This window comes from Grampus griseus, assembly GCF_964374135.1.
Source record: "Grampus griseus genome assembly, chromosome: 11".
NCBI lineage: Eukaryota > Metazoa > Chordata > Mammalia > Artiodactyla > Delphinidae > Grampus > Grampus griseus.
The window spans coordinates 97252068-97274203 of record NC_139005.1 but is presented as its reverse complement, the minus strand read 5'-3'; the positions used below and the strand labels follow the sequence as shown (position 1 = coordinate 97274203).

General features: G+C 46.0%; 1 protein-coding gene across 1 annotated transcript in view; it reads left to right on the top strand.

The window, feature by feature from the left end:
• Positions 1-22136, top strand: part of EFCAB6 (EF-hand calcium binding domain 6) — a gene marked incomplete at its 3' end in the record, with an annotated part of 176396 nt that overhangs the window by 45572 nt on the left and 108688 nt on the right. Inside the window, 6 exon segments of the mRNA XM_082666200.1 lie at positions 1077-1092; positions 1095-1243; positions 3806-3865; positions 3956-4116; positions 10168-10341; positions 12171-12339. Of these exon segments, the coding sequence (XP_082522326.1) occupies positions 1077-1092; positions 1095-1243; positions 3806-3865; positions 3956-4116; positions 10168-10341; positions 12171-12339 (729 nt within the window).

Sequence of the window (22136 nt, the reverse complement as noted above, 5' to 3'; positions counted from 1 at the left end):
CACAAGTCTTTGGTCACACTGGTATTCACAATATCTCCCTATGAAGAGGTAGGGTTCTTCATTTCCCCTGCTTTTCCAGTAAACAGTTTCTCTCAGTTTTTTTTTTTAATTAATTAATTAATTAATTAATTAATTTTGGGCTGTGTTGGGTCCTCATTTCTGTGCGAGGGCTTTCTCTAGTTGCGGTGAGCGGGAACCAGTCTTCATCGCGGTGCGCGGGCCTCTCACTATCGTGGCCTCTCTTGTTGCGGAGCACAGGCTCCAGATGCGCAGGCTCAGTAGTTGTGGCTCATGCGCCCAGTCGCTCCGTGGCATGTGGGATCATCCCAGACCAGGGCTCGATCCCGTGTCCCCTGCATTGGCAGGCAGATTCTCAACCACTGCGCCACCAGGGAAGCCCAGTTTCTCTCGGTTTTGATATTCAATTTACTTATTGGTAATTTTTTGTTCTGGGGGAAGAAATTTGCCTCACAGTATTTTGCTCATAATGTTTTCTTTATGCAGCATGGCTGAAATTTTTTCTTACTAAGTAATTGTACATTTATGTAAGTGATGAGGTTGGTGGTAGTGAAAACGAGCATGGTTAACATTCTTAGTGAATCGGCTAGTTGTAATTGAATTGCCAGGAAGTTCTGTGCCCCATGAGGCTGAGCCGCGGGGCCCTCAGGTGGGTTGGGGTGCCCTGTGAATGTGCCAGCATTCAGCCTGCCCTGGGAAAAGGGTCAGCCTCCTTCCTCTCTTCAGCCTGTCTCCTGCCGTGTCCTGGCAGAGAACCTTGTAGGACCTCCTGCCCTGGGAAAAGGGTCAGCCTCCTTCCTCTCTTCAGCCTGTCTCCTGCCGTGTCCTGGCAGAGAACCTTGTAGGACCTGCACTTGCAAAGTTCTAGATTCCCTTCCCCCCACCGCTCTTGGCACGTGGGTTATACAGTAATGACCATCCGTTGAGGTATTCGTGTTTCAAATCATAATTCTATCTGGCCCAAACTCATGCTTTATTAAGTGCTGCTAAATACACGTAATGCTCTTGCTTCCTTTTTTTTCTTTTTAAAAAATTCCCTTATATATTCTCATGCTCAGAAACCTGATGGACATATAACGGGGAAGAATTGCGACATATTCTAAATTGCATGGTTGTAAAAATAAGTGATTCAGAATTCAAAGAACTAGTGCAAACGCTTGACCCTGGGTGCACCGGATGGGTCAACGTCAGCACGTTTATTGAACTGCTTGAAGAGAACTCTAAGGTGAGTTTTACAACAACTTCACGTTCGCTTTTCTGTTTACGGCAGGCAACTTAAGTGTTCTTCGTGAAATAAGAGATGCAGGTGAAATATGGTTTAAATAAATGGATGAGCACATTTTTCAGCTGCGTTAATTTTTAAGTAAGAGTTGTGTTTAAAAGTTGCTTAACTTTGAGTTTTTAAATCTCATTGAAGGATGCTCTTTGACATTTCTGAAAACTTTCCCTTGAGTGACAGCACTTTATATGCTGGATGTGACTCCTTTTCCCAGCATTGCAAAGGCACTGCTCTTGCAATCATGTCTTGCAGTAGAAACAAAAACAAACACTGCTTATTGCCTCTAGTGACACTTACTTTTAGTATTTGTTTCTTTTGGCTGAAAAGTTGATGGTTTTATTATTAAAAATACTTCTATAACTTTAATAGCTATTAACATTTTAAGAACTTTAAAAAATCAGATTAGTTTCAGATAATGCGTGCAGTAAGCACTAACAGAGTCTCGTTGAAATGTTTGTTAAAGACTTTCTTTACCAGGTACAGATTAGCTTTTGGTTTCAATATTATGGCTTCCTGGGCTTCCCTGGTGGCGCAGTGGTTGAGAGTCCGCCTGCCGATGCAGGGGACACGGGTTCGTGCCCCGGTCCGGGAAGATCCCACATGCCGTGGAGTGGCTGGGCCCGTGGGCCATGGCCGCTGAGCCTGCACGTCTGGAGTCTGTGCTCCGCAACGGGAGAGGCCACAACAGTGAGAGGCCCGCGTACCGCAAAAAAAAAAAAAAAAAAAAAATTATGGCTTCCTGAATGCCCACCTTGTGCACATCCTAAACCATGTCACTCAATCCTTCTTGAACTCTGATTCAAAAGTGAGTCCCAGAGCCCTTTTACCCGCAAAAATGAAGAGCTGCAACTTTTCCCGAATTCTGCTGTGGGACAGACCCTCTGTTAGCTTTTGTAAATCATCACCTCTGACTGTCACAGCAGCCCTGCACATAGCCGCCTTTTTTTCTTTAAAAACAGAAATACAGACATGTGAGCAGTCTGCTCTCCATGTGGCCAGCAGCGTGGTCTCTGCCTACTCTTAAGTCAGATGCTGTCAGCCTCCAGGCTGCAAACCCTCTAATGGCGTTGGGACCCGCAGGATAAAGCAGAACTTCCCCACGTAGCTGATGAGGTGCCACGTGGTCCAGGCCTGCCACCTCTCACGGGGTCTCCTCACCGCTGCACCACTCGGGTCCTCGGGCTCCCCGGATTCCCGCCGCCATCCTCGGCAGTGCAGCTCCTGCCAGGATCTCCTTCCTGCTCCCTGGTCCAGGGCCCATTCTCCAGGGACCCTCCCTGACCCCTCTGATGAAGCCTGTCTTGCAGTCATCAACCTCACACACCTGTGCCAGTCACAGGGTCACGTTTCTGTCACAATGTGCCTCCAGGAAGGCGGAGGCCTTTCTGGTTTTACTGCCCATTGTACCCACAGGCATAGCCCAGTGCCAGCAGCACTCACAAAGCAGTTTGTTGAGTGAATGTTAATATAAACAAGTGAATTAGAAACGTTAGAAGGCAGAGATATGCAAATAGAAGAAACTTAAGATCACTGCTAATTCTAACATTGAGGAATTGTGTTACATTGTTACTCACTCTTATACTTTGTTGCATATTCTTCCAAACCTTTATACCTACACAGGCATATGATTTTTTGCAGCTTTATTGAGGTATAATTGATATATAAAAACTGCACATATGTAATGTATATAATTTGATGAACTGGATATATGTATACTTTCATATATAGTATCTATTTTATTTTAAAATGAGACCATATAATTAGTGACTTTTTAGTTTGTCATTGATTAACGTATTGTTAACCCTTAGTGTCAGTAAAAATTCTGCTATGTGATCTTGAAAGATGCAGCGTATTCCCTGCTCTTATCATCTGGGTGTTCATTTTTCTTCCTTTTATAAATTTTGCTGCAAGGAATATTGTATTGCCTCCTTTTTTAAATCATCCTATGATAATTTCTTTAGTATAAATTTCCAGAAATGGAATAAAAATTTTATATATTTTTTAAATATTTTAATTATTTTAAAAGTTGAATATATGTATGAAGTACAAAATGCAAAAGATGCAGAAGGGAATCCAGTGGAAGTGAGTTTTCCCTCTACCTCTGTCCCCAGCCACTCCCCAGAGACAGTCACTGTTACTCTAGAGGCCGTAGATTATCAGATTGTCTGATGTTATCCATTTTCAACACTAGCAGTTTGCTTCCTTTTTTATTTCTGCCATTCTGATGGGCAAAATGTCACCTCATCATCCTTTCACTTTGCATTTATTTGATTTCTAGGTGATGGATTTTTTCATGTTTCCTGTACTTCTTAAAAATAAGCCCAAGTTAAATGTTATTATCCCATTTCCAGATGGGGATTGGGGGTGGGGAGCAAACTCACTTCTCAAGGTCTAAAGCTATTGGCTAATAATCAGGGACAAAGCTGCCAATCCAAGTCCACCTGCCTCCAAAGCTCCTACTGCCTTTATGAGTGATGTGTCTTTATATATTTTCTCTTTCCCAGTTAGCTAAGCAAAACATCCTCCTGTAAAGACACCAAGGCACCTCTCTTCCTGGCTTGGGATTCGGTAAGTAACGCTTTCCTGTGTGGCCCCAAGATGCTACCACCCCAGGTTACAGACGTGCAGCTTGGTGAATATGTTTGTTTTTTCTGTTAGGTGGAAGAAATTGTTCGTGACTCCATTTCCAGGAACCTACAAGTTTTCTATAATATGCTGCGGTCACATGACCTTGGAGACACAGGGCTCATTGGGCGAAACAACTTCAAGAAAATCATGCACGTTTTCTGCCCATTTTTAACAGCCGAGCATTTAGTAAAGTAAGTTTTCTGGTAACGAAATTAATTCATGCCGTGTTTTCCATAAAGTCTGTTTTACAGTTTTAAACCTTTTTCTACGTATTTTTTTTTGCCATGTTAGTAGGTAGTGCTGATAATAGCTCCTATGTATTGAGTCTGTACTGAGCATCGGGCGTTGGTTGAAAGTCTGGCATATATGCTGTCATGTAGTCCTCACCACAAGCGTGTAGGGCAGCTGTGACAATTCCTTTCGTGGGTAAGGAAATGGAGGCCTGGAGACGTTAAGCACCTCCTTGGCGTCACACAGCTAGTCAGTGGAGCCTGGGTTCTACCTCTGGTCTGCATGACTCCTATGCCCTTAGTCGTTATGCCATTTAACCTCCCAGGGTGTCTAGCTATGATCAGCCAGCCCATAAATGGTAACTTGAATTATACTTTTCTTTCGTTTTAGTTTAAAACTCAATTTGTGGTGGATGAGCTGAAGCTGGGGGGCAGGGGTGGGGGGACAGGGATATTAGAGAAAGAAGAGAACGGTGTCCTGAAGGTCCCAGGGGTCCCCTGCCTGGTGTCCCTTTCAGCCTCCACACGGAGGGGCTCACCCCTTGGGGCATTCCCTCTCTGCAGATGACCTTGACAACCTGCAGGCCGAGCCGGCGCTCTGCAGGGGATGACGCCTCCGACACGCCACCTGCCACCCACTTGCTGCTGTCCCAGGACTCAGAGCTGCACGGCCTCAGGGACAGGGGACGGTGTTTCCCAGCGTGTGGGCAGTGATCTGGGAGATCACTGTGGGTGGAAATCCAGGGGAATCACAGCGATTCTCTCATTCCTTCCAACTGGAACGTTAAAAATCTTATTGTTTTTCTTTACATTACATTGACTTAAAGTGACCTGAAACATAGTTGATAAAGATAAAGATTGCTCTGGCTCCGGTGAGGGGAGCAGACATAATGGGGAGAGAGGGAAAGAAGGGGCATGAAAGGAGGGGGCAGCAGAGGACTGCAGGGGGCGACTGCTTTGGGATAGGTCTGGGCAGTAGAAGGACAGACCTGGTGACTCTGGACCAGGAGGCTGATGGCAGAGGAGGGAAAGGAGTCTGCAATGATGCCAGGGGCTGCTGGCCAGTGAGAGAACACAGAAGGAGTCAGCCAGTCGGGGTGAAAACACGGGAAAATCTCCAGGAGGCCGTGGGGCTCAGAGAGGAGTCTGGGCCGTGATGAGACTCCAGCGTCCTCACACCGACGGTTGGTTCATTCGTTCAGCAAGCATTTGTCCGGGGTGGATGGGGGACCGTCTGAGGTGAGAGGGCTGCAGGTGGGACCTGGCAGAGCACCACCAGACAACCAGGGCCCTGGCTGGTCCAGCAGCAAAGGAGGCCGAGAAGGTTGGGGCAAGGGGACAGGAAGGGCGGTGCCTGGGGCTAACGGGGCAGGAGGAGGCCAGCCAGGTCCCACGTCGCACGGGAAGCAGGTGGGCTGAGCAGGGGCCAGGGCTGGGAGGAGCGGGTGGACCCCCCAGCAGGTGCCAGGGGTGCTTGTGGAGTGGAGGATGCAGTGCTGAGAAAGGGTTCACCTGCCTCACAGACAGGCTTTGTGCTTGTCTGTGGGCTGGGAGGAGAAGTTAGTGGAAAGCCAGAGACTGGAGAGAAAAAGTGTTGATAGATGGAGCCAGGCCAGGAAGAGGGGCGGGCATGGGCGCTAACCTAGGAGTCCCGCCCTCCGGACTTCTGTTTCCTCGGTGCAGGGGGAGGTGAGATCATCGGCTGAGGGGAAGGTTGGAGAAGGACTAGGAACCCTGGGAAACTGCAACTTCCAAGGGGCAAGAGGGGGGACCCTCTTGGGGGTCTCTGTTTACTTGTCCATAAAAAGGAAGATGTCGCCCAAACTTCGGGCATTCATGTTCTACCTGAGTACATTTTATTTTCTTTATATCAACTCCTCTTTTTCTGAAGTGTATTAATTCTTTTAAAGGATTTTCTTACCACCATACATGTAAAAACATCCTCACTTGCTATAAAGACGTTACACTAAGACTGCATTTCATGAAAAAAATATGATTAAATCCTAACGAGATGCCTCTATCTGCCGAGGACTCTGAGCCTGAGACTTGCTGTCGCTTTAAAATATAGGTTAATAAGTAGAAGGAAATACGAACTACGTTAGATATCACTTGAAGTAAAAGAATTGTAAGTTTGCAAACACGTTAAAAGATAGAGCAGGGAGGTAGAGAAACTGGTCCTCCCATGTGTGCCTTGTGGGCGTGTAAATGATAAAGTCCCTTCGGAAATCAGCCCCCCACACACCCCCACCGATGGAGCTACCCTTTATCTCTGCATTTCTCCTACGAATACACACCGTGAGCTCACGTGGAGGTTCAGGGTGCGTTTGGACGGCCAGGGGCGTGCATTGGGGTGGGGTGGGAAGGAAGCGAGGATGAGCCCCAGCTTCCGGCTTGAGCATCTGGGTACTCAGGATTGTCACCTGAGCTGGGGGAGTTTCAGGGCTGACAATCAGAAGTTCCATTTTGGACATGTTAACCTGGAGAGGAGATTGGTGACACCCCACCACCCAGAGTGACAGGTCACTCTATTCACCTTCTTCTCCACCTCCCCTCCACCCCACCTCCCAGGTACTCTCTACGTGTCACCCGGCTCCATTTTTCATGGCTCTTGTCATTTGTTGATGTTTATTACCTGTGCCACCCACCAAGGATGTAAAGCACAGGGACTTTGTCTCTTCACTCCCAAAGTCCCGGTACCTAGCAGTGGAACCGTACCCGGCTCATGGACAGGGCATCTTAAGTGTCAAGCGACGGAATGAATGAATGAATGAATGAGCGAACTTAAGTGAACTGGTTGCACGGGCAATTGGATATTTGAGATGGAAGCCCCTGTATTCTCTTCTCCATTACGTAGCCAGTCTTTGTCTAAACTGCAAAGACAATCACGTTAAAACCCTGCTTGAAGCATTTGGGTGTCCTCTTGCCATTAGGGAAATACCAGATGCTTTAACAGAGCGTGGCTTCCCAGCCTGCCAGGATCCTCAAACCTCTCCAGAGAGGCTTCCCTGGTGGCTCAGTGGTTAAGAATCCGCCTGCCAATGCAGGGGACACGGGTTTGAGACCTGGTCCGGGAAGATCCCACATGCCGTGGAGCAACTAAAGCCGTGTGCCAAAACTGCTGAGCCCACGTGCCACAACTGCTGAGCCCACGTGCCACAACTACTGAGCCTGAGTGCCACAACTACTGAAGCCCGCACGCCTAGAGCCCGTGCTCTGCAACAAGAGAAGCCACCGCAATGAGAAGCGCACGCACCGCAACAAAGAGTAGCCCCCACTCGCCGCAACTAGAGAAAGCTCGCATGCAGCAACGAAGACCCAACGCAGCCAAAAGTAAATAAATAAAATAAATTAATTAATTAGAAAAAAGAAAAAAGCCTCCCCAGAGCTCGGGCTCTGCAGCCAAACTGCCTGGGTTCAAACCCCAGCTCGGCCCGAGCTAGCTGTGAACTCAGCAAGTTCTGAGCCTCTCCCCTCCTGCAAATGTTACTTAGAGAGTTGTGGTCAGGACCGAATGAGGTAATAGGCATGAAGCCTCTCAGCCAGTCTCAAGCCCGTGGGAAGCTCTCGTGTGCGGCGGCTGTTCCTGCAGGTCCCAGCTCAGCTGGGCTGACTGGCTTCCTATTTCTTGAGAACACCAGGCTCTCTGTTGCCTCTGGGCTTTTCGGTGATCTGTTCCCTCGGTTCAGAATGAGCGTTTTCCCAGCCTCTTGCAGCTCCATGAGGCGGGCATTGCTTTGGTTTTCTCACAGTTGTGGCTATAATACTTAACACAGTGCTCATCACAGAGTATTACTGAAGCAATTATAACAGTTGCTGGTACTTACTGAGCAAAGCGTAGTTTGGAGCTCATGCTCTGCCCGCTGGCTACATGCATGTCATCATGATATTGTGATCCTGGCATCCCAGCTGTGGTTTATTGAGCACAGATACATGCAGCAGGCCAGCCCAGTGCTAACAGCTTTACGTGGATCCTCTTATGGAATTTTTACAGTACAGTAATCCTCTGAGGTGGGGACTTTCATTATGTGCATTTTATAGACAAGGAGACTGAAGCATAGGAAGGGTCACGTGCCCCAGGTCAGAGCTTCTCGACCCTTTGATGCTCCTAAAAGTTATCGAGGACCTCAGAGGGTTTCTGTTGTATGAAGTGTGTCTACCAGTACGTACTGTATGAGAAGCTAAAGTGAGGCATTTAACCTGTCATTGCAGAAGATGAGAGTGCACTTACTACTGTGTTCCCCTGTAGGCTCAGGAAAAACTTCGGGATTTCAAAATAAGGATTTATTGGATAATAAAGAGGTTACAGAAATTAGAGCAGGGATAAACAACACGAGCTCATAAGGAGCTAGTAAAGTGCTGTAAAGAAGCTGATCTGATAAAGACGCAGGCCTCCTAGAGCACGGACTTGAGGACACGGGGAGGGGGAAGGGTAAGCCGGGACGAGGCGAGAGAGTGGCGTGGACACATACACACTACCAAGCGTAAGACAGATAGCTAGTGGGAAGCAGCCGCATAGCACAGGGAGATCAGCTCGGTGCTTTGTGACCACCTGGAGGGGTGGGATAGGGAGGGTGGGGGGGAGGGAGATGCAGGAGGGAGGAGGTATGGGAACATATGTATAACTGATTCACTTTGTTATAAAGCAGAAACTGACACACCATTGTAAAGCAACTATACTCCAATAAAGATGTAAAAAAAAAAAGAAAAAAAAGCTGAGCTGAGCTCTGAAAGCTCACTCCAGCTCCTCATGGAAACCCTACACGATTCTGCAGCTTCAGACCATGTTAGTGAGCACAGCCCACACGAGCACACACTCCACCAGCGGTCGGAGCAAGGAATGATCACATGCCTTGCAGCCTCTGGAAGGTCCGCTGTACACGCACCAGAGACTCAGGGCGGAAGAGACAAATGACAGCGTGTATTCATGTGAAAAGAGTCGTGGCCTCACTGTGCCGGGGAAGTGTCCGCGGACCAGACCTCGTGAATCGCGCCTTCAGTCATGGAGCCGATATCCAGACCCCGGGAGGCAGAATCCAGGGCTCACGCCCACACCTACTGTGCTCTAAGCCTTGTGCATTTTAACGGATCTGTGGAATTTTTTCTTGGGTCTCAGCCTTTACCAAGTTTGCAACAATGAGCACGTACAACGTTTATGATTAGAAAAATATTAACAAACAAAATGTTGGAAAAGAAAAAGATCCTGCCATATTAGTGGTTTCCTATGTTTTTCTCAAATATTTGCATATCCCCAAATTCCAATAAAGTACTTCCATAATTCCATACCAAATTTCTCACGAAATTTTTTCTTTATTTTACATTTATTATATCTTTATTGCAGTATTCTTACAGACAATAAACTACTCATATTTAAATAATACAATTTGAGGAAATCCATCATGTGTATATATCTCTGTGAACCCATCACACGCTGTCAATCCAGATACCGAACTTTTCCATTCCCCCTGAAGCTTTCTTGTGCCCTTTTGCATTTCCTCTCTTCCACCCACCTAGCACCATGTCACTACAGATGACTTTGCATCTTCTAGGATCTTCTATAAATGGAAGGCTACAAGATGTTCTCTTTTTTTGTTAGGCCTTATTCACCAAGCGTAATGATTTTGTGGTTCACTCACGTTGTTGTGTGGTTCTTGGTCGTTGCCGAGTAAAATTCTGTTTCATGGCCTTACCCCACTTTGTGGATCCATTCACCTGTTGATGGACATTTGGTTTGTTTCCAGTTTTTTCTATTACAGATAAAGCCACATGTATTACAGGTCTCTGTGTAGACGTACGTTTTTATTCTTTCGGCTAAGCGCCTAGGGCTGGAACAGCTGGTTCCTCTGGTGAGTGGCTATTCAGTTGCCAAAGCATCTTCCAAAGTGGCTGCAGCATTTTGCATCCCACCAGCAGTGGGGGAGGGTCATAGTGACCCTCAACCTTTGTGGCACTTGGTAGGGTCAGTCTTCTTTTCCCCATTCTAATGGGTGTGTTCTAATTAGTTTTGAAATTCAGACTCTGCAATAAGTTTCAGGATATTGCTTCAGGAAGAATCCTTTACAAGAAACTTTTGGCATGCCTAGGAATTAATGGCCCACCCACTGTCTCTCCAGTTCCTGTTCCAAAGGATCAGCTGTTAAATGAACATCTTCAAAAAGGGGAGCGGCAGCAGCCAGATCTTTCTGAGACGTAAAATAAAGCAAAATGAAAGTGTTCATTAAAACCACTGTGCCAGGCTTCCCTGGTGGCACAGTGGTTGGGAGTCCGCCTGCCGATGCAGGGGACGCGGGTTCGTGTCCCGGTCCGGGAAGATCACACATGCCGCGGAGCGGCTGGGCCCGTGAGCCATGGCCGCTGAGCCTGCGCGTCCGGAGCCTGTGCTCCGCAACGGGAGAGGCCACAGCAGTGAGAGGCCCGTGTACCACAAAACAAAACAAAACAAACAAACAAAACCCCACTGTGCCTATTGCAGTGTAGATAGTTAATAAATATTTGTTGACTGAGTATTTAAATATTTTATGATCTAAATAAGAAAGATGGCAAACTGTAAAAACAGTGATTAAAGTCAGGGGGTTTTAGAGCAAGCAGCAGAGATCTTAGGAATTACTGCATTGACCTATTAATTCTAGAATTGAAAGCACTGAGACCTAAGAGATTTGGGGACTTACCTCGGGTTATTCACAAGCATGGTGCTCATCCTGCGGGAAGGACCCAGGACTTTCAACTCCCAGAGAACCCGCCTGCCTCTCAACTATTACGTACCTGCGTTCACACTTATTCTTCTCCAGAAACTTAGATTCCTTACCACTGTTAAATATTTATTGCAAAATATACTCGTTAAACTGGTTAACATTTTCTAACATGAATGATAGAATTATTTAAATGATTGCCGAACTGAATTGTAACAAAAAACATACTTAGTAAATCTATTAAAAGTCAGACTGATGAATATTCGAGCTCTTCTTCATTTTGAAAAATATAGGTTTCATCTAATGAAAAGATATTATTTTAACTTGCTTGTTCATAGCTTATAAAAAATCCATAAGGAGAGGTACAATGTAGAACTATTCAGCCAGCTTCACGTTGTCATATCCCCTTTAAAAACTTCTTAAGTGTAGAGCAATGGGAATATTTTAATGCCATGCTAATGAAATTTGAATATCTGGGCACTTCAGTAGTACCTGCTTTATGAATGGGCAGAAAGATGGTATTTTAAGAGAAAGGTTAAATATTCTCTGATGAGATATGTCTGCCTCCTAAAAACCAGTGAAAGAAGTAATAGCAATTAAGCATTTCATAAAATGTGGGCATTCCTGGAGAGCTCCTAAAGCCGACAGAAGCAGCAGGAAAGGAGGAGAACTCTGTTCTCCAGGACTGTCTCATGGTTGTCAAAACGGGGTCCAGGAGACTTCTGGAGAGCTGAAGAATAATTATCCTTCGATGACACGTACATTCTCATGCTCAGACCCAGAGCACATCACGTAAGATCTGTCTTTTTTAAATTAAGTTGATTTTGTGAATCAGCTTGGTTTAACTGTGGACGTCCCTGCCTTCCCACGGCTGTTTGATGGCCTCTTTGATCTAGTTACCACAAAACAGCCTATTTAATGTAAGGCCTATAATAGGCTCTGACTTTTCATTTTCCCAGTTCACAAAAATATCTTTTTTCGGCCATGTCTTCCCAGTCACACACCACATTCAGCCAGCTCAAAGCACAGCTGAAAATCTTAGCACAAGGATGACAGCAGCCCCTTCTCTGAAGCTCCCCACCCTGGCCTGCTGCCACGTGCTGGCATCTCAGGCAGAGCTTTACCTGACACAGTGCTGCTGGCCTGTCTCTGAACGTGCAAGCCATGGGTGTGTAAGAAGTCCCCAGGTCACTCCATCGACCTCAGCATCTCTTTCCTCCTTTGTGAAAAGGGGATGGTAAACCCCCTTGTTGTCCTGGGTTGAAGCGTACATGGGTGAGGTCTACAGGAAGTGTGTTGCTGCATCTGTGTGCCTGCTTGTGATTTTAGAGCCAAGCCCACTGAGAGTAAGAGTGCTGTGACCGAGAATATGACAAAGGATGTGCTTATTGAAAAACTCAAAAACTGTATACGGCAGCCGTACCCAGCATTCAGAAAACGATTTCTGGACTTCAGCAAGGAGCCTGATGGCAAGATGAATGTGCATGACTTCAAGAAGGTAGGAGAATGGGTTTCTTTGTGTTTCTATGTTTCCTCCTTTCCTGAAGAAGTTCAGCCGTTTTCTTATACGAACATGCTTTAAAGGATAGACATTAAGTGTTTTCATTAAGGCTTTATTCCAGGGCAAAGCAGATTCATTTCTAGGCATCTTTCAACAATTGAAAAGGATTCTTCTGGCCAAAAATGTCTTTGGCAACTTTCTCAGAGCATGCTTTTGTTGTGGATGTGGCCGGCTTTTGATAGTTAAACTTTCCAAGCGCAGCGTTCATTGTTGCATTCTTTGGCCATCCGCTGAGTACCTGTCTCCCTGCGTGTGGTGGGGCAGCATGCAGGCGGGAGCAAAGCTGCTCGGGCCCCCATCCCTGCCAGCAAGGGGTCCCCGCCATGCTGTGATAACAGAGCTGTGGTTTGTTCCTGCAGAAAGTGGGGAAAAATCCTGGCAGGGAAAATGCGAGGCTCAGAGTGCTGATTTGCATGTGCTTGTGGGAACTGGCGAGGTTCTGCCAGAAAGGACTCCGTTTGAAGGGTTCTGCGTAGACTTCTCAGGAACTAATTTAAATGATTGCTTAAAATTCCTATTACGGTCCCTCTAGCTAATCATCTTCAGCTATTTTTAAGAGGAGCATTGCAGCTAATAGGTAGCAGTGTCCGTGTGGACAAATTTAGAAGAAGGCAGTGAAATGTATTTCCAAGAAGAGAACAATTATATTAGTAGCTGCAATTATCTAGCGCCTGCCCCCATGCCAGGCGCTGTATTAGCCTCTTTCCTATCTCATTTCCAAGCCTCCTGACGGCGGCCGCGTGGAGGATGGATGGATGAGGGAGCCGGCTGGAGGCACAGGGATGGGATTAGATGGCTGTCGAAACAGTCCAGACCTCCCCTTCCCCACACAAAATACACCAAGTGGAGGATCTGATGTTTGCGAGCATACGGGGCATGGTGAGGAGAAAGGGGGGTAATGGGTAAGGGAGAGGAAAGACTCAAGGATGGTTCCTAGATTTCGGTTTGGGGGACCAGGGCTGATAATTAGTCACTGCTAACTCCGATGGGGGCAACTTCAGTGGGGTTAGGGTGCTAAATGGACGGGAATCATGGAACTCTCCCAGGGCGCCTGGTCCTAGACTCAAGCCCCGAGCCACCTGGCAGCGGTCCTGGCCCCGACTCACAACAGTCTCGAATGACCACGGCGCTCAGCGGTCTTGATTCACAGAGTCAGTTCACAGGTTCACAGGAAATCAGGCATCAACCCGTCTGCCTCTGACTTTCCAGAGGGGGAAAGCGGCTGCCTTCGAGAAGGGCCGTAGGTGGCAGCAAAGCTGGGACTGACACCCGCGACTCTGAGGCCAGCTTCTCACCTGCTCACCTGAGAGCACCTTTAGGTCCGTCAGCTGAGCCGAGCGGTTTCCACCTTAGGCTTCGTCGGCCGTCGATGAGCCAGGGGCTCCCTCGTTCACGTGGCTAGTTCCTGCCCCAGAGCACTCTCCCGAAAGTTCGGCCAGCAGCCGCTCCGTTCTCAGCCTGGGGCAGCCTCTTCGCCAGTGGTTCAGGCCTGGAGTCTCGGAGTCCTCCCTGACTGTCCTCTTTCTCTCACACCCACGTCCAGTGCATCACCCGTGCCTCTCGGCCCCTTGAACTCGCCCCAGGATACAGCACCTGCTCGCCAGCCCCGCTCCCAGCCAGCCGCCCTCTCCCGGGCTGTTACAGCGCCCCCCCCCCCCCCCGCCCTCCCCTGCTCCTGCCTTGCTCGCTACAGCTTAGTCGCAGCTCAGCCCCCCGGGGGACCCTCCAACAAGTCAGTGAGAGCGGGCCACGCCTGCTCGGGACCCTCCAATGGCTCCCCCCATCACTCGTATAAAAACCGGAGTCCTAGAAGGCCCACGACCCAGCCACCCATCACCTCTCTGACCCCAACTCTCACCGCCCCCCTTGTCCGTACGCTGCAGCCACACCGGCCTCCTGCTCTCCCCTCACCGCCTGCCAGCCTTGGTCCGAGCCGGACGTCCCCGTGGTGAGCACGGCCTGACCTCCACCCCCGTGGCCTCCTTTACCCTCTCTCTCTTTTCACGGCGCTGTCACCAGCTGCCACCCACGTTGTACTTACAGTTCTTTAGTTCCTTTCTTTATTTTGCTTGTTTGCTTGTCCTCCTCCATTAAGACGCATGCTCCAAAGGTAGACATCGTTATCTCTTTTGGACAGTGATGCATCCCAAGTGTCTGGCACATAGTAGGGCCCGGCAGGCGTTTGCTGAATGAACGGATGCACTTGATGAACTTGAGTAACTAGAATCCCCAGCAGGCCCTGAATGGACTCAGGTGGCAACCTAAGGAGTGAGGGAAGCAGGTGTTTCAGAAGCCCGTTGGAATCCCTGAACATGAAGCTGGTTCCTGTACCTCTCTGTGGCAAACCCACCCTAGCTCCCTTCTCTGCCCCCTGACTGTCTGCATTCCAGCCGACCTGAGGGGCAGCCACAGGAATGGTCGTTCTGCCCTTGCTTCATGGTGGTGCCTCCCTGTTTCCTGGCTTTCCCGAGATGTGCCAGTGGTGGGGAAAGGAAACAGAAGCCACTAGAGGACCGATATGCAGGGGAAGACGTTTGTTGTCATTTCAAGAGACTAACAGTCAGTTCCCTGTGAACACAGTTAGGCAAATAGTCTACTGGTTTCCCTTCTAGTGACTTGGTAGGTTTAACCTTTGGAAACATCCTGTCGTGACCAACCATTTAACTTGAAGATCAGTAACCGTGGGGTGATTATAAACAGTCTACTAGGGACCCAGATTTCAACTCTATAAGCTGATAACCTCAAAGCATTGTATAAATGTTTTCATTGTTAAATAAAGTATTTATAGATCAGAGTGACTCTACTATTGGTGAAGTCAGAGCTGGAAAAATCATGGACTTCTACTGTAGAAAGAAACAAGAATTTAGATTAGACGTAAAGCAGGGCATCCAGAGGCTAAAGGTTTCCAACTTCAGTGGCAAAAGGAAACCTTTGAAGCCGCCTCCTTTAGAGAGCTTTAAGTATAAATGATGACGATACTTCCACAATGGTAATAACAGCAGTAATAATAGCCAGGATGGCAACGCCAACCATGATAACGCCAACCACGATAACGCCAACCACGGTAACGCCAACCTTGGTAACGCCAACCATGATAACGCCAACCATGGTAACACCAACCACGATAACGCCAACCATGGCAATGCCAACCATGGTAACACCAACCACGATAACGCCAACCACGGTAACGCCAACCACGATAACGCCAACCACGGTAACGCCAACCATGATAACGCCAACCACGGTAACGCCAACCACGATAACGCCAACCACGATAACGCCAACCTTGGTAACGCCAACCATGATAACGCCAACCATGGTAACACCAACCATCGTGGGAACAGTGATGCTCATGGTGCTGGCGCTCACTACACGCAGCATTCGCTGACCCACCAACGTACAGGCACTGGGGAAGTTGCTTCACATACTTCATTTATAATCCTCGTAGGAGCCCCGTGAGGTATAGATCACACTATGCTCATTTCACAGATGAGGAGACCAAAGCTTAGGAGTTAAGATCGTGGCTCAGCGTTGTTCAGCTGGTAAGCCATTCAGGCACTTGGATTTGAATCCACGCTGGTCTGTATCAGCCTCAGACCCTTGCTAGGTGTGACACCGGCTTGGTGGGTGTAATTCAGGCTAGCTGGGTATAATTGATGGCAGCTTTGAGGTTGGATCTAGCCTCAGAGTTTGGTGGGAAGGACTTTGCTTTCAATAACAATGCCCCTTCACTTCTTCCTACCATTTCGGTTGTGGAGAGGCAACGTTCTTGCCCTTCTGTTCTCCCAAATCTCTATCTCACCAGTTAGTACTGCCGTGGCTGCAGGGTTTCATGCCCGGGGAATTGGGAGTGAAGATCTAAGTCCCATGTACCCGCTCGCCCAATTCTGTGTCCATGCACTTGTTCATCGTTTGAACATAGGCACCGCTTGGCCGTTGGCCTGCATACCTTGCACTCTAAATGAGAAGTGCTAATTATTTATTCTCACCAGCCATCGCCTTCCCTGTGGCGGGGGCGGGAAGCGATTGGCTACACAGGCTGTATGAGGGAGAGCCGTAAGAATGGAATCCAGAGCCCGGCACGGGCTTCCAGGCCAGTGAGTCCACAAGTCCCTGCATTGCCGTTGCTGAGACCCCGTTACTGGTTTTCACCCCCATGGTCAGGAAGTTTTTGTCTGCTATACAAATTCTATTGGTTAACTAATAATTGATCTTTCCCCTTTTTCTCTCTTGAGTGTAAGAGATCTCAGAGTTTCTGGTTAGTGTGGGGTAACCAGGGACACCACACTGAGTTGACAGCCCTGACAGAGGAGTGGGGTTTTCATGAACTCAGTTGGGGTTTTCATGAACTCAATGTGCTTTTCATGGTTAAGTGTACAATTCCCACTGGTGGAGGGGAAAGGAATTTCTGGAACTGTACTAGACCTGGCCTGCGTACTTTGCATCATACATTAAACCAGCATTCACAACAACCCTGTAACACATATTCTTTCTCCCAGGAAATCCCCCTCTCCCAGTTCACTGCTCTGACCACTGCACTGCAAAGCCTGTGACTATCACGCATTTTTAAATGTGTCAGTTTATTTAAATAATGAGTCAAGAACTGGTAATGTGGCAAGAAAACTGTTTTTGAGTTTTAAGGTAATCTGGAATCTTTATATTCCTTCTGTAGATACCTTCTCTTCCCCTTTCCCTGTCCTTCATTTGACGAATTAGCAGCAAACCCCCAAAACAGTGGCTTAAATTGAAAAAGTAGCTGTTTTTTTTCCTATAACAACGAGTCCAGAGGTTGTTGGTATTGGGCCAGTGCAGCAGCTCTACAGTGTCTTCAGAGACCCAGGTTGCTTCTAGCTTTTTACTCTTCCGGTCTTATCCTCAAGTATGCAAGATAGCTGCTGGAACACCAGCCATCACACACATGTTTCAGGCATAAAGAAAGGGAAAAGGGAAGGGCAAAAGGCTTGAGCCATAGAAGTCTTTCCTTTTTAATGGGCTTTCTTGGAAGCTCCTCCCACTTACATTTTATTGTAATGTATTGTAAGCTTCCACCTGTATTTTATTGACCAGGACTGTGTTATATGGCCATACTGATCTATAGAGAAGAATGGGAAATAGTATAAATACAAATATATATATATATATATAATTTTTTGGCTGGGCACACTACAGAAAAAGCAAGGTTCTGTCCCCATGGGAGAAGGAGAGAATATGTATTAGGCAGGCAAGTACAACAGTCTCTGCTATCCTTCCCCTCAGTAAACATTTTGAGGGTGCCTGTTGCATACTTGGAATAGGACTAAGCCACATGGGGAACATGGATAAAGCAGGAGTTTCATTGCTTGGGACTAGTGACCCATGGGAAACATAAAATGACTAAACACCCAAGGACACATAAGTCAAGATTAGCCTAATTGTGTAATTAGACTAACTAAACTGTTCCATTCATCAGGAATTTGAGGGCAGCTTTACAATTCCAGTTCCCTGTAATTGGCTGTTCCTAATGGGAAACTGTTATTCTTCATACTCAGTAAATACACTGAACATTGTTTAGCTCACTGTTATTCTTAGTCCTATTTCTGGCATCCCAGCAGAGGCCTCTGGAGACAGACACGGGCTGCAGAGCTCATCAGCTAACACAAACAGAGCCCCTGAGACGTGGGTAAGGGAAGCAGGAGTCTGTAGTGGCCCAGCCCAGCATCCCAGGCCCTTAGCAGCCTCAGCCCCTTGCTTCTGCACCTGCTTGAAGGCAAGGGCATCTCACCTTGCCTCGTAGGAGGTGAGCTTTCCTTCCTCCCTCCAGCAGACCACCTTATGCCCTCTGGGTGCTGGTCAAACTCACACATCTGGGGAACTGGCACCTTCCCCACCCTCTACCATCAGTTCCTAATCCCACGCAGTCTTACTCACCTAGGGACAGGGACCCCGATGTAAACCAAGCCCCACAGACACCCTTGAGCATCTCACAGCTGTTCCTTACAGCGTCCTAATCTTGCAGATGTCTTAAGGAGGTGACCAGTTGTGTGTTCGAGGTCCCTCACGTCTTCATTTTTGTTGGTCCAAGCTCCACACAGCCATCAAAAGTCTATATTTATTTCTGCATCTTCCGGCAACAACCCTCGGCCAGAGGCTAAAACTGGACTCTCTCGGCCTCTGGCTGCACCCAAGCTGGCCAGTTCCTCCAGGGCAGGGGCAGTTGCAGACCCTCAATGTCAGTTGACCATACCTCTAGGGCTTCGTTTTTGCCTTTGTGTTCTCATGGCCTTCCTCCCAGGTGTGCCTTTGTCTCCTAAGTACCACTGTGTGGGAACTTGCATCTTGCTTTTAAAAGTTTTCAGTTTAGGTCCTTAGACTCCAGCCCTGAGCAGTTCCAGAGGTCAGCACATGTCCAGAAAGGGAAACCAGTCATGCTTTAAGCCTGTCCCCTCACATCTCCAAGTTTGCCACTCCAGCACCACATAACTAGCTCTGCTGGAGTGGCCCTCTGCCGGGCCCAAGCCTATTTCTCAGTCCAAAGTCCACTCCCAGAATCATCAGCTGTTCCCAGGGAAAATGCAATTGCATAGCCTCGGTTTGCCTCTGAAGGGTCGGTCCTTCCCACCTTGGAATTTTGGTCTCTTTAAACCTCATGTCTCTCATGGCTTTCTGATGCCTTTTTATTATTTTTAATTGATTGAGCTTTTCTCGTTGTTTTCATTGGGAATATTTGCTTGCTGTGAATTACTGCATCCTATCCAAAAGCAGAAGTTGAGGTCTGTCATTTTTGTCTTTTCAAAGTAACAACTTTACTTTTATTGTTATTTTTCTCTTGTGTATTTGTTTTATATTTCTTTATTTCTGCTGTTACCTCCATTGTTTTCCTCCTTCTACCTGACTGGGATTTAATTTGCTTTTCTTTTTCTAATTTCTTGAGATACAATGTTAGATCATTGCTTTTCAGCCTTTAGTTCTCTAATGTATGAATTGATGGCTATCCATTGCCCTTTAGGTGCAGGCTTAGCCACATCATACAAGTTTCAGTTTATCATATTTTCATTGTCATTCAGTTCAAAATATTTTATAATTTCCCTTGTGATTTCTTCTTTTTTCCAATGGCTTACTGTTTAATTTCTAAACAGTTGGGATTTTCTAGTTTACCTCTTATTACTGATTTTGAAGTTGATTCCATTGTGAAGTCTAAATGACTTCAACTGATCCTTCAAAATATATTGAGGCTTGGATTATGACCCAACATAGAGACAATTTTGGTAAATGTTCCAGAAGCACTTGAAAAGAACGTGTACTCCATCATGGACCTTTAGTTTTCTAAGTATGTATATGAGGTTGATTGTATTCATTGTGTTTTTCAGAACTTCTATATTCTTATCACAGTTTTGCCTGCTCATCCCATTAGCTGTTGAGAGAAGTGTGTTGAAGTCTATCATCTGACTGTGGATTTGTCTAGTGAGATTCTTTTTAATTCTGTGGATTGTTGCCTTATTCACGTTGAAGCTAAGTTATCGGGTACACATAGACTTAGAAATGCTGAAACTTCCTGTGAATTGTCTCCTTTTCATATGACATGCCTTCTTGATACAGAGTAATGCTTCTTCCCTTCAAGTCTATTTTTGTCTGATAATAATATAGTTACTTCAACTTTCTTTTGATTTGCGTTAGCATAGTATATCTATTTCTATCTTTTTACTTCAGACTTTCTGGGTACTTATATTTAAATTAAGTCTCATGTGGACAGGATATAGCTGATATTTTGAAAGATAAAGTGTGACAGTCTTAGTCTTCTACTTGGAGTATTCAGTCCATTTTATATTTAATTACTGATATAGTTGATTTTATCATCTCAATTCTATCATCTTAATTCTTTTTTACCAGCTGTCTCATGACCTTTCTTTTTCTGTCCTTTCTGCCTTCTTTTAGATTATTTAACTATTCCTACCATTCTCTTTTCCCCCTCTATCAGCTTATTGGTGAATACATTCCTCCGTCAGTCTTTAGAGGCTGCCCTGGAGATTGCAACATGCATCCTTCTCATACTGTATGTAGTTAAATAGAAATTATGTTTACCACTTCTCTAGCAATGCTAGATATAAAAATACCTTCATTTCATTTATCCCTTTCTATCTTTTACATTATTTTTGTCATGCATTTAAATTCTACATCTATGCTAAATCCCACAAGACTATTTTTTTATGGTAAATAAGATGTCATATGTATCTACATATTTACCCTTGTTGTCATTCTTTCTATCTTACATTTTTGTGTATTTGCACCTGGACTAATTTTTACTCTGCCTGAAGACTTACCCTTTGTCCTTCTTTTAACGCAAATGTACTGGCAACTAACTCTCTGGGTTTCCATAGTTTATTCAGATTTCCTTAGTTTTAACGTCACATCGTTTTTCTGTCCAGGATTCCATTCAGGATCCCACATTACATTTCATCATCATGTCTCTGTAGGCTCCTCCTGGCTGTGACAATTTCTCAGACTTTCCTTGCTTTTGGCGACCTTGACAGTTTTGAGGAGTACTGCTCAGATATTTTGTAGAATGTACCTCTATCGGGATTTGTCTGATATTTTTCTCATGATTAGACTGGAGCGATGCTTTGGGGAGGAAGACCACAGAGATAAAGTGCCCTTCTCATCACATCACATCAGGCAGAGGCTGTCAACATGACTTATACTGTTGATGTTGACCTCGATCACCTGGCTGAGGTGTGTTTGTCAGGCTTCTCCTCTATAAACTTAATTTTTTGTTTTCCTCTTTCTCTTTTTCCATACTGCACTCTTTGGAAAAAAAAGTCACTATGTACAGCCCACAGTTAAGGAGTGGGGAATTATTATGCTCCACCTCTTTAAGGGCAGGATATCTACATAAATTATTTGGAATTCTTCTGCAAGGGAGACTTGTCTCTTCTCTCCCATTTATGAATTTATTCAATTATTTCTTTATATCAGTATGGACTCATGCCTCATTTTCCTTCAAATGTCTATATGATCCTCAATAATGTATTCGTTTTCACTCCTGATATTGGTGATTTTTAATCTTTTCTCTTTGCTCCTTGAATAGTCTAACTAGAGACATCACTTTTATTTCTCTGTTTATCAAATAAGCTGTGGTTTCATTGATTATTTTATATTGTTTGTCCATGTTTTAGTTCATTGTTTTCTGCTCTTATCTTCATTATTTCTTTTTTTTAACATCTTTATTGGAGTATAATTGCTTTACAATGGTGTGTTAGTTTCTGCTAATTCACAAAATGAATCAGCTATACATATACATATATCCCCATATCTCCTCCCTCTTGCATCTCCCTCCCACCCTCCCTATCCCACCCCTCTAGGTGGTCACAAAGCACCGAGCTGATCTCCCTGTGCTATGCAGCTGCTTCCCACTAGCTATCTATTTTACATTTGGTAGTGTATATGTGTCCATGCCACTCTCTCATTTCGTCCCAGCTTACCCTTCCTCCTCCCCGTGTCCTCAAGTCCATTCTCTACGTCTGTGTCTTTATTCCTGTCCTGCCCCTAGGTTCATCAGAACCATTTTTTTTGTTTTTTTTAGATTCCATATATATGTATTAGCATACAGTATTTGTTTTTCTCTTTCTGACTTACTTCACTCTGTACGACAGACTCTGGGTCCATCCACCTCACTGCAAATAACTGAATTTCATTTCTTTTTATGGCTGAATAATATTCCATTGTATATATGTGCCACATCTTCTTTACCCATTCATCTG